The 24,341-nt window shown below is 44.2% G+C and overlaps 1 protein-coding gene and 1 long non-coding RNA gene across 2 annotated transcripts in view; one reads left to right on the top strand and one right to left on the bottom strand.

Moving 5' to 3' along the window:
- The window catches only part of LOC111857511 (uncharacterized), a 42,164-nt gene extending 27,093 nt beyond the window's left edge, over window positions 1-15,071 (bottom strand). The window contains exon 1 of the long non-coding RNA XR_002841372.2: window positions 14,900-15,071. This is a non-coding gene — a long non-coding RNA (uncharacterized lncRNA). The remainder of the gene's footprint in view (window positions 1-14,899) is intronic.
- On the top strand, window positions 6,854-8,265 carry nkx3-1 (NK3 homeobox 1). The gene is made up of 2 exons (XM_023838457.2): window positions 6,854-7,242; window positions 7,486-8,265. The coding sequence occupies exons 1-2, from the start codon at window positions 6,990-6,992 to the stop codon at window positions 7,911-7,913; spliced, it is 681 nt and encodes a 226-aa protein (XP_023694225.1). The 5' UTR covers window positions 6,854-6,989; the 3' UTR covers window positions 7,914-8,265.
- Window positions 15,072-24,341: the final 9,270 nt, after the last annotated feature.

Here is a 24,341-nt window from a genome sequence, read left to right as displayed (position 1 = left end):
ATCTAATCTCTCTGCAAAATAGTGGTTTGCTAGGCAATAGATAACCTATACGTGGCCTTGCATATTACTACGCATTAATCGAAAAGTGTTATTTTCATCACACTGCATTTCACAAAACAAAAACGTACTCAGTGAACCCACGACACCGGATGTCTGCATTCGTCTATATTTTTAGTGTATCTGTCGCACAACCGAGAACTTTCATTAATGCCGCAGCGTGCCGACGAAACCAGGATCACCAGGTCAGATCACCAGATCAACCACCGCGTTGTGTCAAGATTGCAAAGGGCGTTTATCAATTTTAAATCAGTGCTTTATTTCACTATAATAACCACCATACAAAATATAACTATGACTAAGCAGACAGGGTATTACAGCGATTAGTATCTGAGTGAAAAAACCACCTTACAACGGCAAGGTCACAATGACATCAATCCGTAAATCTAAAAATAAATGAAGTAAACGACGGCCGACAGCACGTGCGCGGTGTAGTGGCCGACTGAAAGAACGGAATAGTGATGTTATTTCATCCTGGCATGCACTGTTTCATACTTTCACCAGCTATATCATATTTTGTGATGTCTGCACGTTAGATTTTTATATACAAATCACAAATAGAATAATTGAACCATTTATAAAGTGGCCTCACGGTAAGTCTGCTAAGCAGTAGGCAGTATGAAAAAGGAGATGCTTTTTATCTCATCTTGCAGTTGTTTAGGCTGCTGAACAAGCATTTAGTACCTGGAGAGTTTATACCTGCAAGACCCAATCTGTCTTATCTGCTCACCATTTACCTGCCATTATACTCTCAGCCCCACAACAGTGCAGGAGAATATGTCCCAAGCATATCGCCCCCCCATGAACATTAACAGGCACACGATGGCCTGTTTGGGGGGGCTTAGTGCTGGAGACTGATGGCTGTTTATAATCGATACATCAGCAGTGCAGTGAGAGAAGACTGCAAGTAAATTCCCCCCCCCCGAGCCCCCAAAGTGTCAGTGTTGGAGCTTACACCTCATCCCTCCTAGGCTAGCTGGACAAAGCCTGGGGGGCAGGGGGGGGGGGGGGCAAGAGAAGCACAACAGAGCTTGGAGATAAGAGGGTGCTGTGGTTCTGTGCCGCACTAGCGGCAGACAGAGTGGAGACCGGAGCCACTTGAGCGGATCAGATAAGCAGCGCGTGTGTCGGCAGCTTAGCTTAGTGCTGCGGCCTGGCGGCTTTGGCCCAGTGAGGAGACCCTGCAAGGCAGCATGGGACGGGGCCGCCATTCCCCAGGGCGACTGCTGCAGTGCGGACCATGTGTGTACTGCAGCCGGCATCACTAAGCAGCAGAGCCGGCAGGAGACACACCTGATGGCCCCGGGGGGCCAAAACGCGGCTGCGGAGCAGTGCCCCCCCCCAGCCCTAACCTTAACCATAGGTAACCAAACAAAATACGAGGCTTTTGGAATTTTTCATTGTTTGATTGCATTTATATAATTTGTATGAAATTCCGTTCCGCCTTTGTGGAGACTGAAAAGTAAGTCAAAATAACATTTGGTCCCCACAATATATATGACCCCCCCCCCACCACACACACACGCACATATACACATGTAAAATAACTTACCACCAGACCACATTAAAGGTGCTGATTTATAAATCATATACCCCCATGAGAGTATCAACTGTAATACTGACCATTATGAGAACTAGGGGTTCTCATAACTAGGGGTTCTCATAATGGTTTTAAAACATGGGTAAACTATGATAGACTTAGATTTGTCATTGTCAATAAATATATTTTATCATGTCCCCATAGGAAAACGAAATTGAAATAACAGAAATAAACCGTGTAAACTTCTGTGCAGTGTTTATCGTTTCATAATCACATATCATCCTTTTGCGCATGTTTTACATCAGAAGACGAAACAAACAACAAATGACAAACAACAAACAGCAAAAATCTTAAATATGCGAATCAGAGCCTACAGCAAAAAACGAAGTAAGACTTTAAATCACTGACCCAACGCACAGGGAAACCGGACTTTGTGTCCATCGATTTAAAAACTGGAGAGGCAATAATAAACACAACTTATTTGCAATTCTCAGTTAAGCCGCTGACAGCCATCTACATCTTGAGCTTGGAAAAGTCTTATTTTTGTCTTGTCTGTACCGTCCGGAACAAAACTAACGGCCCGATCGTCTCTCCCACTTCCCCTGCGTACACACATCTGTCGGCACTTAGGAGACATCACTCAGCTGTCCGCCATCTATAAACAGCCTCTTGTCCTCTGGCAGGAGCAGGCCAGACCTCGACGGTGCGCGGCGGAGCGTCCAGCCTCCCGCGCCGCGGCTCCTCACACCCCGCGCCGCGGCTCCTCGCCCCCCATCCGCTCCCACGTGCATCTCTGAGTTTTACAAGCTGTTCTGCTACGTTTCGCAAACCGGTTGTGAAATATCGTTAATTTATGTTTCATTAAATCCTACAGTCGCCCACTGTGCCTCCGCTGAATACATGCGCGTCTGGGCGCGTTGGTGCAGTTCCATGAAGGCAGATTTTTTTTCAACAACAAGCTTTATACGTACTTTTTTTCCGGGATTTTTATGGCTGGTTTTCTTCTTGCATACCGTATGTCAATGTGTTTTATTCTGGGTGAAATAAACAGTTTCAAAATGTAAAGTAAGGGAAGAAACATTCGTGTCGATTGGAAATATTTAAGTTTGTCAAGTGCTTTGAACCAATTATTCCGGGAATGGATCTTTGTAAAATATGAATTGATTTATTTCGATAGTTTCTTACTTAATTCATTTAGAATGAATGACTGAAGCACTGAGACTTAAGGAACTGAGCAATTACATTTTATCCGGTCTTAATGAGCATATGTAAAATAAAGATAGGCCTATTCTCCCAGAAGGGATGTATTGTTCATTTATAATTCCACAACTCGTCCTGAAATCTTTAGAAATTTATATTGCTGGGGTGCCAACACCGTGTCCCACCTCATCACCACGCCCTTGGCTGGTGTATAGCGTTACAGAAGAGCCGTACTGTTCTCAGCACACTGGAGAACATTTTTTAACGATCAAAGCTACTAAGAGATATACAATTTGACCTGCCATTCAGTCTGTCATCGCCTCACCTTGACATACTCGTCTTTCTTTGTTCTTACCAGCTTGATTTCACTTTTTAATTTTTCGCTAATAAAGTTATGGCACCGCTTTTAACTCACATTTCTACATTTCGGTTATTATTATTATTAGGTTACGTCAAAGCAAAAGCAACTCCTGGCCACAGTATATAGGCGGCATTATATCACAAAGTCTTAAGACTGCGTCTTTAGGTTTCCCCAAAGGCAGTACTTCAGAACAGCTCTCTACATCACACAATAAGCTCTTTCAAATATACAGTATATATTTGAAATAGTAGCCAAAGAAAATAACATTACTGGTAATTAGTTCTCTGTTTACCATTGCACTCTATTAAGCGAAATCTTAGTTTTTTTTTGTATATGCAGTACTTCGGTTAACGTTGTACTTGAGTACATGGATAGCAATTATAACCTCGCACTGCCCCCTGCTGGATATGGATTTAAATTTTCCTCACCTCAGGGTGCAACAGGATCTCTTTTGGACCAAGAAACAAAGAAAAACCGCTTCTAGTTCAAACACTATTACTTTAATGTTGAAGTGTTTTCCAAGATATATTATGTTCAAACAACATAGCTTTCACCAATCCAGAGATTTAATGATGGATATCAGAAATAAACCATGTTATTACACTGATGAACCATGTTTCCTGCACTGATTCTTGACTTTAAAGGAGTGGTTTTGTATTAAAAACACTGCTACCTTAAATTGACTCTACACATTCTAATTCCAGACATCCATCCATTTTCCACCCACTTATCCTGGTCTGGGTCCTAGAGGGGCATGGAGCCTATCCCAGGCAGCACAAGCCAAAAGGCTCCGGAGCATACTGGACAGGATGCCAGTCTACCACATACACCACGGCCGAGTTACGAATGGATTAAACCACGACATGGATGGAACATGCAAACTCCACACACACAGCAGAGGCAGGAGGTGTGACGCAGCAACTCCACTCAATTGCTTGTGGTTCAATGTATATGCCACTCCAGAATGATTAAAATATAATTAGTGAAACAAAGTAACATATTTAGACTGTAATATGTTTCTTTGCAAATCAAAATGCGCACATATAATTATATGAATTATATACAACATCATGATTAAGCAGGGTAAAGGGTAAAGATTCGCTTTTTAAAAAGTGTTGAGAAAAGAGCCGATACAGATGTCTGTAACGTTTAAGGATGACTCGTGCCACTAGAGGGCAGCTATGCTATATATTACTACTAATACGCAGCATCCTCTACTCTATGGTCACATGCTTCCGCAACTCACATAGCGTTAAAACCTTAAAACTGTGAGGGAGCAATTAAACCTAAAAAGGACGATTATTATTTTTTTTGTGATTAGTGTGTCTACTGTTATGACACTCTCACATGTCACCATCAAGACTGAAGATGGCTTCAATGGCAACTGGATGCTGATAGCTGAGTCCACATATCAAGCGCAAACATCAATCATCCCTCCCAGTACAGATCACAGATAGACTTGTTTCTGAGAGTCTAAGCGGCGATATCTTTAAGAGAACAAAGTTTTTAACTGGTATCGGGTGCCCTCTCCATCTTTAGATGGCAATGGGGGAGAAAAAGCAACAGAGGACTGCACACACACACACACACACACACACACACACACACACACACACACACAGCATAAGATATATGCCTTCCTGGGCTGAAAGGTCAGGCCCTAACCAGTCAACATCTGGTGTTGGATTAACTGGGGTTACTACATATCCGGGTCAGTGTGTGACCAGCATGGACACCATAAACAAAAGGAGGGGTCCGTGGGGATGGGGAGTCACACATGGGGGTGAGTAATGCTCCCGCAATCACGACGCTTGTTCTACACGCGACACGGGATGACATAGTGTGCCGGATCAGCCCAATATGTGCAGCCTGCGAGTCAGATAGGCATCAGCAGAAACCAAACAGGAAAAAGGCTTGATCAAAGGTCCTAAGGATAAAAATACAGTATGCAGGTACGCAGCACACGGACAAAACGTAAGCAGTCTATTCAAGGGGATGCCAATCGCTCCAAGAAAATCTGTAACAGAAGGTTTACTTTACTCAAGAAACAACAAGTGTTTGTCAATTAAGCCTTGAAAAATGCCTACATCCATGTCCGGCTTGCCACAGTTATAACGATGTATTTAGGAAGGGAGAGGTTTAGAATGACTTAGCTACTTGCCACTCGCAGTTTTATGGCATTCTTGATCAGATGTTTGAAAAAGGTCTTTGACAGATAGCGCCCCCCAGAAAGCACGCATCTGTGCCCAGAGCTGGACATTCCCTGGTGCCAGGTCAGCCGTCCAAACTAACACCAGGAAATGCTCAGTGCCGGGGGGGGGGGGGGGGCGATGGGGCAGCACGCACGTTCGTCATCTTAGGACTCGTGTTATTGGAAATGGACACCCCTCTGAGGCCTCACCCACTCCCAACTTTCCATTTTTATCCCCCCCCCCATCAGCAACAAGGGGGTCAGGTCATGCAGAAGCAGGACAGGGTTCAGGGGGCATGGGGGGGGGGGGGGTGGGCTGGTTACAACAAACATTCTGCAATGTGCGTGTCAGGTGAGGAGCCGAGCGCAATGTGCTGAACACATTAGCCCCCCGTGGGCCACCCACCCTGACCTGGTGCTCCACTGCACTCACACCCCCAGACCTGGAGTTAGGGAGCCCCCCCCCCCAACACACACACACACACTCGGGTCCTGCCTGCTAGCAATACAGATATCCAGTTGCACAATAAATCTCACACAGGCAAGAGATAAGAGGGACAGCAGAGGCTTCCAAGCTGCATGCATCTGGACCCTGGCTCCTATCTCAGGCCTTTAACAGAGAAAACTGACACGTAGCTTTTCTACCAGGTACTGATCATAAGGGATCACTGCTCTTACTCCAATAAGACAGTGCAGCACCATGGGGCTGACTAGCTAGCAACTCCTTAAGATGACTACAGCATCATTATTATCATTCTTACTGGTACTGTTCATTTTATTATTCATCTACCAATATGAAAATAGTTTTTGAAGTTTTTTTTTTAAAACTTTGATTGTTATCTATTTTATTAAATTAATTATCGCCATACGCAAAGACTGCATGGAAGTATGCAAAACCTGTAAGTTAGCTTACAGGGAGATAAATAAGCACAATGAAATGGCATTGTAACAACAACACAACAATGGCTATTAAAAACAACAACTTCAAGTGTCAGTAAATACGTTTCGGAGTCAACCGGTAGAACTAGACGAAAATTGTGGATACCAGAATAATACTAAAAACTATTATACGGATACAGATAAATGCTCATTACACAAATCTAATCTTTGATTTTCAAGTGAAACCTTTAAATCAAAGCTATTTAATGCATTGTTGAAGATACCGAAAACTCTTAAAATCGTTACACATCAGCAGTTAAAAATCAACTCTGAAAATTAAACTAATTTAACTAGTATTAAGTAATGTAATGGTTTCATCTAAAGTTCATGTATTATCAAACTTCAAATATAATAAAAAACAGAACCGCATCAAAGAAAACGAAGCCACGGAAAACAGCCTTCGATCAAAAGTATGTAAAACTTTGACAACAATAATTCGACCTAAATCACAGCGCGATGTATCTCGCTTAGGGTCCCCAGACTGCACGCATTACGTCATGCACCCTGGTTCGCTTCAGCCAATCAGAGCGGGCGACACCCGCCCGCAGCCCTAATGTATAAATTGAAGTGACGCGAGGTGTAAGTGTTCAAACTTTCAGAGTAAACTTTAACTGGATTTATCCGATCGACATCCTAGTTTATTTGCATCTTTTGAAAACCCGAAATAAGTATAATTTAAGGTGTGCAGATTTGCAGCAGACATGTCTACCACGGCCAGACCGTTAACGTCGTTTCTTATTCAAGACATATTATCTATTAAAAACGATAATCGACTGCACTCCTTTGGACATACTCCTCTCATCGAAACAAAGCCAGGTGGAAGCCCCACGGGTACAGACGTCCAGCAGCCTACGGATAAATGGGATCGGTGGGTCAGAGCAAAGATGCCTCATGATTCACTGGAGGAAGAGTCGGGAACCAGGAAGAGCGCACACTTCGATACTCCGGGAAAGGGTAAGATGTGAAGACAGATTTTGACCTTAAAATTGTGAACTGTATTGTGATTGAAAACCAAGGAAGTTACGCACGCTCGGTGTTAAATATATATCCCTCCAATTAAATACACATATTTTGGTGGTGCACGACGGATTATTGCTAGTATTGAATAGAATAATTGTTACGTATTTAATTAAGGGGACGCTGCTAGTTGGTAACTGAAGTGCCTTTGAAATCGTTAACCCTGCATCTGATCCACAGATTCATCGGACAGATCGTGCACGACTTTCTCGGATCTCAGGCGAAGCTTGGCGGTGGAGGGCAGAGACGCGGCGAGCAAACAGAAGCGCAGCCGCGCCGCCTTCACCCACCTGCAGGTGCTGGAACTGGAGAAGAAGTTCAGCCACCAGAAGTACCTGTCCGGCCCGGAGAGGGCTCACCTGGCCAGCAGCCTGCGCCTGACCGAAACGCAAGTTAAAATCTGGTTTCAGAACAGGAGGTATAAAACCAAAAGGAAACAGCTGGCCACAGAGTATGCCAAGGACTTCCTGAAGAAATCAGAGGGACTGCATTTCTGTGGCACTGAGGAGGACCTGGTCAGGGCATCTTTCCTCGCCATGATGTGTAAGACATATCAGTACCGACCATATCTGTACGACTTTAACGGATGGAAATCGGCCTTGTGGTGAAAAGTTAAAACAGTGGACTAAATAAACACGTATGTTTGGACATTCAAAAGGAGCATGGAAAAAACATATACGACAAACTGTTAACTTTACAACAGGGGTGGCCTGGGTTTTCTGGTGCCCTAAGTGAGATCCACCACCCCTCCAAAGCAAAAAATACATGTTGTCAATTAATTTATATTTAATTTTAGTAGCACATGTCAGTTTCACAAGAAAAGTACTTAAATATCAAAACTAGTGTAAATAACTGTAATGTCACCGAATGCAACCAAGGAGTATTTTTTTCACTCGATCACCTATGCCACCTGTAGCGCAAGCTGCCCCTGCTTAACAATAAAGTATTTTATATTATAAAGTTTTGAAAGTGTGTGTGGGTAATTTCGTTCTGTAGTTTCAAACATTCCAGTTTTACTTAAAGTCTCAGGTTGTTGCATTTCAGAAGAGCGCTGCCTGAAATGCGGGGAATCCCTATCTTGGGAAGCTACAGAACGGGATTTGTTTATGATAATTATGAAAGTGTGTTTATCTGTTCATACTCATGATTGTTACTTCTTGCTCTCCTTCCAATGCCTGGGATGTCAATGATCCATCTGCCTTCTCACTTATCCTGTGTAGGGTCACGAGGAGGATATCATTGATGACAGTGATGTAATTATGTTGCTCAGATGGGATCCTGAACTAATCTCTTTTTCGTTACACCCTGCTGTTCATTGATGCAGTCATTTTTGATCAGTTGCAGAAAGCTGAAGTGTTAACAGTATTAAGTACTTCCGTCTGCCCACTATAATCCTAAAGCCAATATGGACTGATTGGTTGACACCCCCCTCTGCTCAGAGACCCGGATGGATGCTCTGTATAAAAGTACTAACAACCTGCAGTGAATTTAAGTGTGTGTGTGGGGGGGGGGCGGGGAGATGGATACGGCACAAAGTGGGTCTGCTCCCTGGGTCGGGTGCCCGTCCATCAGTGGGCAAATTACTCACAGACACTCACAAACCACAGGCTATTCAGAGACTTCAATTAGTCAAACTTCAGGTCATTGGGCTACAGGAAACACCCCACACAATGCAAGGAGGACATGCAGACTGCACATGTACAGAGTGCGGCTGGGATTTAAAGCCAGTCCTGTATCTCTTGAGTCCCCATGCCAGCCTGTAAATTTACATTTCAAGTAATTACTTTAACCTTCATAGGCAAATTACACATAAGTACATGAACACAATAAAGCATTCAAGTATGCTGTCGCACCTTTTACATATTAATCTGTATACATCTCATAGACCTCACAATTACATTGCCTGCATATGGTATGTAAAGTAGTCATTATTGCCAGAGGTGTATCGCTGCAAGTCCTGCACTGGAGTGCATGCATTACTGCTGCGGTCAGGCGCATTTTACACGCATGTACTCCTGCAGCCCTTTACATGAATGAAATAAAAAAAAAAAAACAGTGACAAGTGAGCTCAGTGAAATTCCTCAGAGCTGTAACACGGAATTCGATGATTTAGCGACTTTAAATTGGCCAGAGTTTGTGTGTGTGAATGTGCGTTGTGATGAGCCGGCCTGCATGGGATGAGCAGAATGGAGGGCAGAAGGGTGGTCGGACTTGCTGGCATGATGACAGCACCTTCTCTCCCGTGTCCAAAGTCATTCTCTATGTATGTGTTCCAAACACACAATGGTACATGAAGGCATGGCTATGATTCAGCTAAATCCTTATTGACAGACTGATATTATCCTTCAGTGAGGTTAATGTGACTGTGAGCACCCAGTTTGCAAATGGTCTGCTGCATCTTAGGAATACACAAACAGAATGTTCATTCACAGATGAATTTCTATTAAAATGATTTAGCCTGGTTTTAAAGGGTAAATTTCCAACTAAAATAAATCATTTCCCTAAGCATAAAGACAGATTTTTAAAGATCTGTTGTCAAACAATGACATCGACTGTACTTAAGCCCTGATGGAGCGTGGAAATTGTGCAAGACAGTAAAGAGAGGATCTATCCCATAACATGTGGGCTTTCAAAATATTCAGCTCCCAGTTACTAAAAGATGTTAATCAAAGTTCCCCTATCAGAGGCAACCTAATCTGCAGTTTGACTTGGCACAAGGCAGTTTTAATTGTTGTAGGGTGGGGGTGCTGCTGGGGGTGGGGGGCATTCGGGATAAATAGGCAGCCTGAATGACGACTCACAAGGACAGCAGTGTAACCAGAGAGTCGGGGAAGCCCCCCCCCCATCCCCCATGACCCGCCGCCTCAGATCAGTCAGACAGACAGCGTCCCGCAGACGACTCCGGCTCCGCAGAAGACTGCCCATGGGGGGGGGGGGGGGGGCGGGGGGGGGGGGGGTAATGGCTGTACAGTAAGACAGGCTCCTCAAATTCTACCCATGGCTGGAACGCTTGACCTCATCAATCATGCCATCCATCAATAAACGCTTCTAGCTGGGGTCATGGCTCCTGTCCCAGGAAGCAGAGAGACCAAGATAACTTGACGTCGCTATCAACATCCCCCCCCCCGCCCGAGTCCCCACATCCTCTGCTTATAGCTTAAGGTTTACTTCCCATTGGCTGGGAGTAGCCTGTCCTTGCCAGCTGTTCATCGGGTTGTGGGGCTGGACCCAGCACACGCCTGGGTACCGGGTCGAGAGCAGAAAGCAGCTGGCTGCACGGGCGTATCTGTTATCAACATGTAGGGCAGCGCACGGCGACACAAGATCCCTGCCATCCCACAGAGGCTGAGATAAACCTGAGAGTCTGACGATAACGACCTCTCTGCAGCTGCTCGCTGTGTCTCCACACCGAGGGAAACGTGCTCTGGCCCAGAGGCCCTGCAATGGGGTACAGATGAGGGCGTGTCCCGCCGATTCGCTCTCCGATTGGCTGAGCACGTCGCAGACTCGCACGGGTTTATCTGAGAACCAGTGGCAGTTCCGGGCCTCCGGCACCCAAACGAGCCAGTCTTCTGGTTTCTGCCCAGTCTAACAATGCGTCAACTGGACCGGTGAGGGAGGGGACGCTGCCAGCAGAGGCTTAGACGCACCTCAGGACAGGCACTGTCACGGCCATTAATCAAAACGACACGGACCTTCAGTGGTCTCTTAGAGCGTGTCAGATCGGCAGAGCGATTAGCTGAATGTTCAGGGGTTCCGTGTTTGGGCCGCAGGGATCATGCCGGTAGTTCTCGATGGCTCCGACAGGCTGAGGAGCTCTCTGTACGTTCTTCCCCACACTCGCCATGTCGCCGGCACTTTCGCCATGAAAATGACATCTCCACACCTTCGAAGCTCCTCCTGTCAGATCACAGCAGGTTCTCAGCTCCGCTTGGACTTCGCCGATGGCAGAAACGCTAATACTAAAGCTGTTGGCATGACCTAATGCAAACTGCCATTCTATAATTATCAATGTAAAGTAAAACAAGTTTTTTTTGTTTGTTCCGGGAAACAGAGGCGTTACTAAGTCACTACTCAAGTTGGGCCTGATGTTACAATCCATTTGGTAAGACTGGCTCGAACAGCCCCCCCCCCCCCCGCTCCAGCTCACCGTACGAGTAGTTAATGAGAGTTCTGGCTTCTTTGTCCTTTCCGTGAAACGCGCGCGATCCGCCGTGCTTGCGAATGGCCCAGCAAGGCATGGCCACGCCCTCTGACCTACGCGGCAGCCCTGGAATGCCGCCCATCCGGTAGCTTGCTGCTGGAAACATGTCAGCGGTGATCCGCGGCCGGCGCTCGGAGTGGCCCCCGGATTGTAAACAGAAGTGGCGGCTTATATTGCGCTCACCAGCCCCCTAGCCCACCCCCGCCCCCTACTGTGCAGGCCGTCCAGTAGTGAGCACTTATCAGCCAGAAATTCGTTCTGCTGGCCTCAGACTACTAGCTGGGGAGGGTGTACATGTGTTGTGTATCATTTGACTGTTGTGTGTGTGGGCTGGGCTGAGGACAGGCGTGGAAATGCATCAGAAGTGGATCTAGAAGTTGGAACTGATTGAAGCTACGTAGCAACATTCTGCTATGGTTAGATGGGACCTAGTAAGCTTAATAAATACTGCCTGCTGTTTGTGTTATTTATTATTTGTTGTTCACGGCACATCTGCTATTTGTCTGTGGGCTAAATCACAAGTACTGTACTTTACTGTACTTGATACATGTGACAATAAACTTCTGAGCCCTTGAATCATTGAATTGAATCATGATAATTATCAACATTTATGCTAGGGCTGGGCGATACGGCCATACAAGAGTATCTCTATATATTAGGTCAATGTATTGATATTCAATATATATCGGTATTATTACATTTAAAAAAAAAAAAAAAGTCAAGAGAGAAAGTCAAAATAAATTCTGGTTTTAGTTATTCACAACAATATCTCCCAACTGGAAAACATTTAAAGTGCAACTCTGCTGAACATATTATCACATAAGACGCAAAAAAAAAAAAGTTGTTCAAAAATTAAGTGCATGGAGTGAAATTGAGGCCACGTGTCCTGCTGTGACACTCGCACTTTCAGACTCTCACGCTCACGCGAGAAATCCTACGGCAAATCTATATTATTCCATTATAAACCTAAAATTATCTACATCAAAAGTGTTTGGGTAGTTTGCCAACCCTTTAGGACTATTTGCATGGTAACAGAACTGTTACATACCTGTAAATGTGTGTGCATGTGTGTACAGGCTTGTCTTGCATTGAAAATCTCACCCCAGTCAGCTGACCGACCGTGGCATGCTTGGTACTTGCGTTTCACTATCTGGACTCTCTTTGACATGCCGCAGGGCTTTGTGGTGGCGTCTGTCCATATGCAAAAATGGATGAAATATAGGATAAAAATTCAGTATCGTCCAGTTCAGATTTATACAGACGGAAAACTATTACATGTCAGAAGTAGTTATCACTACATTACGGCTAAGATGAGCTCATGGTCACTAATCAGTTCCTACTAGTGAGGCTGGGTAGAGCGATGCCCAGCTGGAGATGGGAGATTTAGCCCGGGGGGGGGGGGGGGGGGGAGTGCAGAGTGACCTGCCTGTCATGCCAGCTCGCTGAGGAGCTGAGAGATCAGCCACGGCAACAGTCATAAATCTCCACTTATCCCAGCTGTCAACTTTCAGTTCAATCCACAACAAGCAGGGATTAAGGGAATCTCGGCCATCTTCACCAGACCAAGAAAAATGAAGAGCGATTTGGAGATCAATACCATGCAAATACAAAATCAATACCTTTTCCATAAGGAGCATCTTTAGAGTAAGAAAACGAAACTGCCTTTCAATCGTAGAATTAACTGGATTAGACCTGTGTAAAGTAGTCCTGGGTTCAAGCAAGGCAAAATGATTTTCTGGGATTAACAGGATTACCTTCCACATCTGCTGATGCACTCCCACGTCTGAGCACTGATCTCAGGAGCAGCAGAGTGCAAGTCGAGCAAAAGGCAGGCTGGTCGGGCACATGTGCAGGACACAACAGGGGACAGATAGCAGGCCCGCAGCCAGAAATATATGTTGGTGGGGGTCTGGCATCCAAATCCATAATTTTACAGCGTATGTGGCAGACACAGAGATACGTACAGGGGGACAGAGACATAGAGACACGTACAGGGGGACAGAGACATAGAGACACGTACAGGGGGACAGAGACATAGAGATACGTACAGGGGGACAGAGACATAGAGATACGTACAGGGGGACAGAGACATAGAGACACGTACAGGGGGACAGAGACATAGAGACACGTACAGGGGGACAGAGACATAGAGACACGTACAGGGGGACAGAGACATAGAGACACGTACAGGGGGACAGAGACATAGAGATACGTACAGGGGGACATACACACAGATACCTACAGGTACAGGGGGACAGAGACACAGAGATACAGAGAGGGACAGAGACACAGAGACACAGAGATACAGAGAGGGACAGAGACACAGAGAGGGACAGAGACAGAGAGATACAGAGAGGGACAGAGACAGAGAGATACAGAGAGGGACAGAGACAAAGAGATACAGAGAGGGACAGAGACACAGAGACACAGAGATACAGAGAGGGACAGAGACACAGAGAGGGACAGAGACACAGACATACAGAGAGGGACAGAGACACAGACATACAGAGAGGGACAGAGACACAGAGATACAGAGAGGGACAGAGACACAGAGATACAGAGAGGGACAGAGACACAGACATACAGAGAGGGACAGAGACACAGACATACAGAGAGGGACAGAGACACAGACATACAGAGAGGGACAGAGACACAGACATACAGAGAGGGACAGAGACACAGAGATACAGAGAGGGACAGAGACACAGAGATACAGAGAGGGACAGAGACACAGACATACAGAGAGGGACAGAGACACAGACATACAGAGAGGGACAGAGACACAGACATACAGAGAGGGACAGAGACACAGAGATACATACACACACTTATGCACAAACACCAGTGGAGGTTTCTATAAGAAAACATGAAGCAGAGCTTCACCGAAAAAGAAAACAAAGAGTAACATTAACAGTGCCATGACTATGTATTTACCCTAATTCCCTCTATTTGTCCATAACACTCAATTGTGTCTGATCTCAAAAACAAATTCAGTACAGTGCAAAAGAGAACCTGAGTAAACAGAACAGTTTTTAAATAATCATTTGACTTATTGAAGGAAAATAATTCACCCATATCACCCATGAGTTTCATATTTGGGATAGGAATACAGACAATGTTTAAAAATAAAATGTCTTGTAAAGAAAGTCCAGAATAATCAATAGGCAAATTATAATTCTAGATAAATGAACACTGCATTAGGCTCACAAACTCTGCGATATTTTTTTTTTGGGGGGGTGGGGGGGGGGGGGAATATTTGTGCTCGAATTTTAAGCATGGATCACAAACTCCTGAGAGTCGTGGCCCAACTTCCAAATAGTTCCAACTCTCCTGTGGATTCCATACTTGCCCAGTGTCTTTTTATTCACATAATCATGAATGCAGACTGACCTGAGAGAGGCCTGCAGTTCCTTAGATGTTTGTCTGGGGTCTGCTTTGAATTCCTTGATGACTTTTCTATGTGCTCTTGAAAGTAATTCTGCTAGGCTGGTCACTCCTGGGCAGATTAGCTACTGTTGCAAGATTGTTTTCCCATTTGGAGATGACGGCTCTCACAGTCATTCGCTAGAGTCCAAGGGATTTAGAGCGTGCTTTGTACTCCTTTTCTGACTGATAAATTTTAGTAATGTTCTTTCTCAGGTTTTCAAGGAAGTTATTTTGATTGTGTCATTTTGTGCTGCTTCCTGGGAACCCTTATCCAACTCCACGTTGCTGGAATGGGTCTATTTAAGTGAGATATAGATTCAACAGGGCTGGCAGCAATCAAGCTTAGGCATCTCTAGTGTGATTTAACTCTTTATCATTTAGATTTGGTTCATTGGTTGATTGAGTGACTAAAGGGGCAATTGGTTTGTTATATGGATGACATGCGTGTTAGGGAATTATGATTGACACACTTTTAACCATTCAGAACATTAGTTCAGTCAAGATAGTCACCTGTTCAAGAAAGAGGCAAGAGTAAAAGATATTAAAATTTATAAATACAGTTGTTGATTGCAGCTAGTTCTGTATGTGAAAACTCTGACAACAAAGGAAACTATAGGGAGATTAGAGATGTGTTTGCCCACTAATAATGATTATTGATCCCTGTGGGGAAATTCTCTTTATTCTCTGAAGGTGACAGCAAGCTGGCTGTGAAGGGCAGCCACCTATAGCAGTGCCCTGGGAGCTGGGAGTTAAGGGCCTTGCTTAAGGACTGGCCAGACTCAAACCAGTGACCTACTGCTTGCAGGGTGAGAAGCCTAGCCCACTGTGCCACACGCTGCCCCTACAATCGTCTTCTGGCTTTTGTTAGTGTTTGTGTTGCATATGTAATGTAAAGCAGAACAATAATGTAAAACTGTGTAGTTCACATATTTTAATCAAGTCACTCCACTCCATTAATTTTATTTCAATTTCTATAATGACTGTATTTCAGAAAAGGGTGCAACCTTAACACCTACCCAGTCCTAACCTTAGCTGTAAGTAACGTTTGGCATTATTAGTTTTTTGATTTGATTGACCAATGTCCCCACAATGTAATATGTACATGACCACACACACACACAAAGGAGCTTAGGGATTAAATAATTTGTTCATTAAATGAGCTGAGTTCCCACTTCGAAAGTGACCCCCCCCATACCGACTGAAAGTATAAGTAACAGTTGTGCTCACAGAGTTCCCCGTCCCATCCCTCCGTAAATCACTCTGAGGTCACAGACAGAAATGCTTATGAGATCTTGGGAGTACGATCCCACTGCCTGCTCATTTTAGCGAAAGTGTCCAGAACTGGGAAAAGCGTCCATCACCGAGAGCTGGAAAGAGAACTTTTGGGTGACTTGGTCAGTTTTCCTCAACCCCAGAGCAGACCCTTGTCACCACAGTTACACCGTATATCATACTGAGTGATTCCTGCTATAAAACACCTACATTTACTTACCTATCTAGAAATCTAATTTTGAATAGATGGCATTTTCCTGTTTATGAAAAGCCCTGTATGTATGGCGGGTATATGGTTTCACATTCCAAGTATAATTCTCCTTAAGGCATTTACTTCTGAGAATAAAATCTTGCTTTAATCAATCTAAGCCAGCGATGAGGAAATGGAATTTACAGTAAATGGAGATAACAGCTTAAGCTACAAGATGAAAATAAATGAGCAAAAAAGAGAAAAACACTAGATCACTGTCGTGTAACATAACAGCCCAGAAATAGTACAGCTTAGGTGGAGCAGAGGACAGCATGAAGACGTAGGCAGGCTGAGGAAAGGGCATGCTGTCCTCCAGGCAGTGCTAACACATAGCCATAGCTAACCCAGACTCAGTAACGCGACTGCAGCGTGAATGGGAGCGCGATGCGGATCTGATATCACCTCGGCCGCATCTGGGGGCCGTCCCCCTCCCCCGTAAATGACCTGTCAGGGCCGACAACTCGCGTGGCAGCTAGCTGTGCAACAAGCGATGACTAGGCTGTGATTTCCGACTTTGGGTGGGGTGAGGTGGGATGGGGTGGGGTGGGGGGGGGGGGTCTCTGATATCTCTGGGCCCTCTGGTGTTACCGAAAATGGGGGCATGAGAGATATTTCAAAACGTAGCAAGTGGGAAGACGGCTTTTTCTCCTCAGGTATGTGCAGAGTCGTGATGCAAAAGGAGATCACACCTTTTGAAGTAGATAAATGAAGTTCACGTCAAACATAACAATAACAGTCCTACAAGAAAGTATCAGGAAGGTGACTAAGTCGTAAACAATGCGATTTGACAGTGACCCAGTAAACCGTGTGTTAATGCAGGGATATACCATCTCATTCCCCAGTTTTCCGTTCCTATCATTGCACGCCCACTCTGTCTGCCTGCCACATCTCAGAGGCCAGTGCGGCCACCTCTGAGCGGCACACAGGTAATTAAATGTGAAGAGGCAGGATAGCATCTGTTTTGACGGGATTAGGAATCTGACAGTAACGCACCACATGGCCCAAGGACGGAGCAGAAAGAACGCGACCATCAGATAGCAGCCTTGCCGATGATCACGCCTCAGCGCTCAGCACCAATATTACTCCTGCCATTGTGACGCCTCCACTTCAAGCGTCGGAGTGGGACACGGTACATTGACAATCAAACACAAAAGGGTTTTAAAACAACCCCCCTTCTTGTCTGTCCTCCCCCCCCCCCCCACCGCTTTCTTCTTCATTTTCCTCCACCTCCTTCCGAACTCTGACAGAAGGAGCAGCTTTGTTTTCTGTACCACCTGGATAAACTGGCTTTTCCGACAACCCACAGAGAGGTGGTGGTGGTGGTGTGTGTGTGTGTGGGGGGGGGGGGTAAGGGGGAGGGGGTAAGGGGGAGGGGGTAGTCCCTCTGGAAGTCCCATCTCAACACAACGGGGTGCTTTCCAGCATCCGTCCTGGGGCTGGCAGCGTTTTAGGTGCCTGCGTGTGTGACTCACCGAGAGCCTGTGTTTTGGGCATGACACCCTGCAGGAGGCCTCCGGAGGCCATGAAGGTCCTCAAGTCCAAATAAAGCAGAAGATAAAGGAGGAGGGCCCTTAAGACTGCGCTGTGGAACAAAGTAAGGACTGAAGGCGATACTGGCTATACAAAAAAAAGCACCAATTCACCCCTAATATGCCTGATCTCTTGAACGCGGGCTGCACACCAGCACTCAAGCTGGTCCATACCGCTAGATCAGAGCTGGTCTCAGATACGGTCGTCTGTGGGAGGTCAGCAATGCTCCTCAGAGGCAAAAAAATAAATAAGCTTGGCAGAGAATACAATAAACAAAAGGGCAGGGACTTCCCGCGGGCGTCTACGTGTCCGGGGACATGCAGAGGTCCTGGGGCTTATGTAAAATCCTCAGTGTCACTCCTCGACAAGCGGAGTGTGTCGTGTGTAGCGGTGGGGTCTCGTGCTTAACTTGATGTGGGTGTTAAGTGGCCTCATCCACTTTATAACAACAGGAGATAAAATCCAGGGACGTGAATGAAGTGAAACTGGTTTCTGTGACCTGGTTTAGCTATGGGGACATGACCAAAGCGTCCCTGCTAATGTCACACTGGTAGGTAGTGGGGATAATGTGGTCTGCTGCTCATCCTGCCCTCCAATGGTGTGAAACAGGCATGATGCTTCAGAAGACCACGATGTTCAAGGCTCAAAACTAAGGATGGGCAGATACACATTATTTCAGTTCCAATCCTATTACAATAAACAACTGCCGATCAATACAGATTCCGATACAGGAGTACTTTTTAACAATTTTATGTAATTTATATTATGCCGTATTTATTCATAATATTTCAAAACTAGTTAATACAAATGAAAAAATGTATGCCAAAAATCTTTAATTAGGCTACTGCAAGCATACATAACGTAATGTTTCACCTCGTTTGTCCGTCTTGTTTTAAGCGTTTTGAGGCATTTGCAGTTTAATTTGAATATTTTACAAGCGAAGATACACAAGTGGCGATTACTTAAAACTGTCTCAAAATCTGCAGCAAGCGCGACAAACAGCCCAACCTACTGATGACTCCCGAATCATCCATCGCTTTTCTACTCGCGCTGTCTGCTACTCCCACCTCTCAAAACTTTGTTTTTACAAAGATTGCAAATCACTGTGTTGCTAGTTGCTGTTAAAAGCGTCAAATACTTGCAGATCGTCACCCTCTGATGTTGTACGCTCCTCGTACTGTGAAGGGTATGCCCATGACGTCACAGCAGGCGGGAGTCACTGCGTTCACACCCACTGAGTGGCAAACAGACTGAGCTGCAGTGTTAGCGTTCAACTTGAATGCCGCAAAAAAACATCTAAAATGGGAAAGAGAGATTATGCGATTGATTGTACAAATCAATTTAACAAGAAATAAGAGCTATTTATACAGACTGTCAAAACCTAAATGAGTAAGTATCGGACGTGGATCGGTCATATACGGCCAATACCCGATTCGTCTAATAGGTCTGAATCAGTGCCGATACCGATCCGAATATCGGATCGGTGAACCTCTACTCAGAACCCAATAAGAAAGCGATCATCGCCTCAGTAAGAATATTACATAAAGAACATCCACAACTACATAAAAACCAGCGGAGCACTAACTGAAACCTTAAGTTCTTCGAATGAAAGTATGAGTTTCGCCAATCAAGGTTACTTCCTTGACTCTCGCTGCTGCCCCCAGTAACAGAGACCGCTGCCGGCACCAGGGGGCGCCCTGCTCCATTACCAATATTTTTGATTTTGAAAATCAACAATGAATGGTATGCCAAGAGAGGCCCCTGTCAGTGACCGAGGAACTCACAAGTCAACAGCCATTTCTGAGGACTTGTAACCATCAAATTGTGTCATTCAGCTCCAAAGCTTCTAAACGCTGACAACTTCCACGGACGCTACTCCACTATCCATTAGTAAATTGTTAAGTGGTCTCTGCACACAGAGATCCAAATGGAAGCCTTGAATTACATTTAATCAAGCGAAAATTACGGGGATTGCATCAGCATTCTGCTGTGTCATGGCTGATTATGATGCAGAGAACTCTCAGTCACTTTTTATAGGTTAACCTGGGAGCCTGAAAACGGTTTGGGGAGTTTCAGCAGGTTCGTCGTTACTTCGGTGTCACGTTGGCCCCTGGTCCCCTCATCAGGACCTGCTCCCACCAGCCAGGAATTCATCCCGTCTCCACCCCACCCCAGCGACCTGGGTCCTAATGGTGCCCGTCCACACCCAGACTCCTTCTCAGAAACAGTGGGTAGCAGACTCTGCCAAAGAGGAATGCATTGTCCGCGCTTCAATATGCCGTGACTAGCTAACGAATTTCACTGCAGCTGATAAGGAGACTCCGACGAGCCCCGGCTCAGGCGAGGCCTCGCAGGCCGGCCCAGCAAAACCGGATCTTCGATGTTGCCCCACTCATCACGTCCCAGACGCCGTCGACGGTGAAGATGCTCGCTCGCCCTCACGGGCTGAGCCAGCCAGTCGCCCCACACACTGTCAAAGACCTTTAATAAACGGTCTTATCTCCAGGACTGGGACGTGAAGTGGTGGGGGGGGGGGTTACTGCAGATAAACTGATTGCCAGTGTGGGGGGGGCAGTGTAGGACAAGGGCTTTCGGGGTGGGCGAAGGGAAGCTTTCTTCCGAGCTTCTCAGATAAACCACCAGAGTACTAGGGGACAAAAATCAACAAACAAGGTCGCTGCTCATTCCAGCAGGTGTGTACGTGTCTGAGGACATGCGGAGGGAACATGGCTTATATAAAAGTCCCGAGCGAGAGGTGTGGGTGGCGGGGGCACCTGCCGCTTGGGACTTTTATATAAGCCATGTTCCCTCGGTCCGCGCTCACGTCCACATCAGCATTCATCCCATTCCAGCTCTTCCATGTACAATTCACATTACCCTACCACTAGCTACTTTTGCATGCTTAGCATACAGTATATCTAAGAGATTTAACCGAACAGCAAAAATAAATATTAACAATGATGCTGTGCCTGCAATAAAAACTACTTTGATAACAATGGCTTAAGGGACACATTATATGCATCCCAAAGTTAAAGTGAATGATTTGTAGACTGTGTGGGAGAGTTTGAACCATGTCAAGTTTTAGAGGTGATCAATGTTGACATACCACAGCACAACAACAAAATGTGTCCTCTGCAATTAATCCATATGTGATATCATGACACAGCAGAGGGCAGCTAACTCAGCAGCCGGGGAGCAGTGCTTGGGGGTGGTACCTTGATGGTCAGGTATTCAAACCAGCAATCATCCAATTATAAGTGCTCTTCCCTAAGCATTAGGCCAACACTGCCATTAAGTAAAAGTATTACACTCGAAGTATACATTTTTCCCTGCTTACTAAGTTGTATTTTTTTCCAGACAGCACATGAAAAACTAGAGTAAGGACTAAGAAGGCAGATTTGTCCGAAGCACGTCAGGTTAAAAAATGTTTTTGCGCCACTGCCGCCATCTACTGGACAGTTTATTAAATACACCCATCGAATTTGTAAACACTTATCCTGCTCGCGATCGCAGGTTATGAAACATCACAATAGCAAGTACTTTATATTACAAGAAAAAATAATAATAACGATAACGCTTCAAAATTTGCAAAGTGATGTATTAAGGTGATGTATCGTCAAATAATATAAGCGAACGAAATGTTACATGTACAACCCCGTTTCCAAAAAGTTGGGACGCTGCAGTGTATAATGTAAATAAAAACGGAATGCAATGATTTATATGATGCAAATCATATAAACCCGTATTTATTTTAAAAGAGAACAAAGACAACATATGCAAAATATGCTGAATTTGATGCAGCAACATGTTTCAAAAAAGTTGGGACAGGGGCAACAAAAGACTGGAAAAGTTGTGTAATGTTAAAACAAAACGTGGTTGAATTTCTTATAGGTTAATTGGCAACCTCTTCCCTGAAGACTAAGAACAGTTTCTAAACAAACTGTTTCTAAATAAACCTTTTTACATCCTTTTCAAATAATTTCCTTCTCAAGTACGGAAGTTGCTTTTTCACATTAAGCGTGCTAAAACTTTGTTAATTTCAAGGGGAAATCGTTTAAAAATATTAACTTTATAAAAATATAAAAGGTTATATCAATTTTAAATTATCTTCCGAACGAAATAAATTACAAATGACACTAATGCATGATGTTTCATAATGGCTGCCAGGCGACATATACCTTTTACATGTATAGGACAGTACCTGCCTCCAAATATGCTGACATTGGTGTTTGTACCTCCGTAAGGGTCCAGTGATCAAAATCCATTTTCGTTCTTTACCCACAAAACTAAAAATTGGGCAAATATTACAAAAACCACCACTCGATAATGCTCCATTCACACCTCACCGCGTTCAGGTTGCTGTGGAGCTATTATTATAGCAAAAATATTTGCAAATGTGTATGGAGAGTAGTGTGACTGTATCTCAATCCGCGTCTGCGTAACCAGATTTGTAAATGTGTAAAATAATTTGTAAATGCGTACTGAGATTTGCAAACGTGTATTCAGAATTCGTGTGCCTAATCAGATTCACAAACCTGAAAAAGAATCTCTAAATTTATGAGATTTGCATGTGTACTGAGATTTGTACGTGTGTAGACAAATCTGTAAATGCGTACATAGGTATTAAAGGCTAAAAGTCCAAGTATGTTGCTCCAAGAGCTGTAAGTACAGGCAAGTCACCAGTTACAACCAGGAGCGTTTCTATAGCTATTGAAAAATAAGGGGCTAAGTCAAGTTTACCTGGGGCTTGACTTAATTATTGATTGATTGATCGCTTGATTGATTGACTGAAGGAAGATTATTTTAGACTTAAAAGGCTAAAAAAGGGGCTACAGCGCAGAGTGATGGGACCTCTCAATTGGCTGCCTTTTTACACGTGATTCTTGCTACACTTCTGCCGTGTCAGATCTGCAGATGCGCGTGGAGATTTGTCTGTACGGTGGAGGATTTGAGGGCTTAGGGCTTTCCGCTGTCCCATTGTCAATCTTGTGAGGGCCAAAGTGTGGGACGCTGTCAGGATATAAACCATGAGACAGAATTCCTCTCGACACGGAATTCTGAATGATATGTCTGAATTATATGAAGTACATGCTGAATTATATACCGAGTGAAATTAAGTTAAAATGAGCAAAGTAGTCAGGGCCGGAGTAGAGCTGTATTTTTAACCGGGATTTCTGACACTATGTGTTTCGATTAACATAACCATTATCTAGGCTTTTGAACGCACATCCTTACCAACACACTTTAATTTTGCGTTCAGACATATAATTCAGCATATCAGACAAAATAATAAACCTCTAAGTTGAAATTTTCAGAAATTTTGAAATTCAGAGGTGATGATATTAAGTCGAAATATTATGATATGTTAACCAATATAATGCATTACAGATTGAACCGTTTTCCCTTGAATAGGAAGTATTAGTGTAGGTTAGTATTAGTTAGTATTGAAAGACCTTTTTAAGTTGTAGTGTGAATTATGCAAAAGTGGGACACTTTGGTAAATGATTTAGAAAAATCTCATGAAAGCCATTTGCTCAAATTGTTTTTCTATTAGCTGCATGTCTCCTTAAAAGGTTTTGAGTGGACATTTAAACAATCTATGTAATATTTAAGAGTTAAATGGGATAAAACATTGAGATAAAACATTTCTTGATGAGCTTGTTCAGGTAAAGTGGGACAGCTCTTCTGCAAAAGTGGGACTATGGTTTTTTTGTATGGAGGTAACATATACTTTAATTGCACAAAGCAATATTTTATTGACCAAGAAAACCAACCATAAATAAATTCATTGTAACATTTTGTTCACGAGATCCAACTACTTAAAATAAGTAATCGTTTTCTTTTTCACTTCATGAGTGTCTGCCTGAAGTGTAACTGATGACTTGCCTGTATTTATTAGGCTATATACTTAGACTTTTTAGCCATTAGTACTATATGCGCATTTACAGATCTTTGCACGCATTTACAGATTTGTGTACACGCTTACAAATCTCAGTACACTTGAAAATTACAAATTCAGAGATTTTGTTACATATTTACAAATCTGATTACGCACACATGGATTGAGATAGTCACACAACTCTACATACACATTTGCAAATAATTCTGATACAATCATAGTCCCACAGCCAAAAGTGAATGGTCACTGTCGATCAATTGTGAAAGGCAGCCACCTTCGGTACCGTCTTATGAGGTTCCAACCCTCAAATTTGTAATCAGTAATAAATAGGCTATATTTGTAGTGGGACTTTTTAAAATAACATCATATGGAGAATGATGTTACGGCGAATTTCTGATTGCATGGCCAATCTTTGGTTTCGCGTAGCTTAAACAGATACATTCAGGGTTGCCAAC

The sequence above is a fragment of the Paramormyrops kingsleyae genome, chromosome 2 (assembly GCF_048594095.1).
Source record: "Paramormyrops kingsleyae isolate MSU_618 chromosome 2, PKINGS_0.4, whole genome shotgun sequence".
NCBI lineage: Eukaryota > Metazoa > Chordata > Actinopteri > Osteoglossiformes > Mormyridae > Paramormyrops > Paramormyrops kingsleyae.
This window is presented reverse-complemented; position numbering and strand designations above follow the sequence as displayed.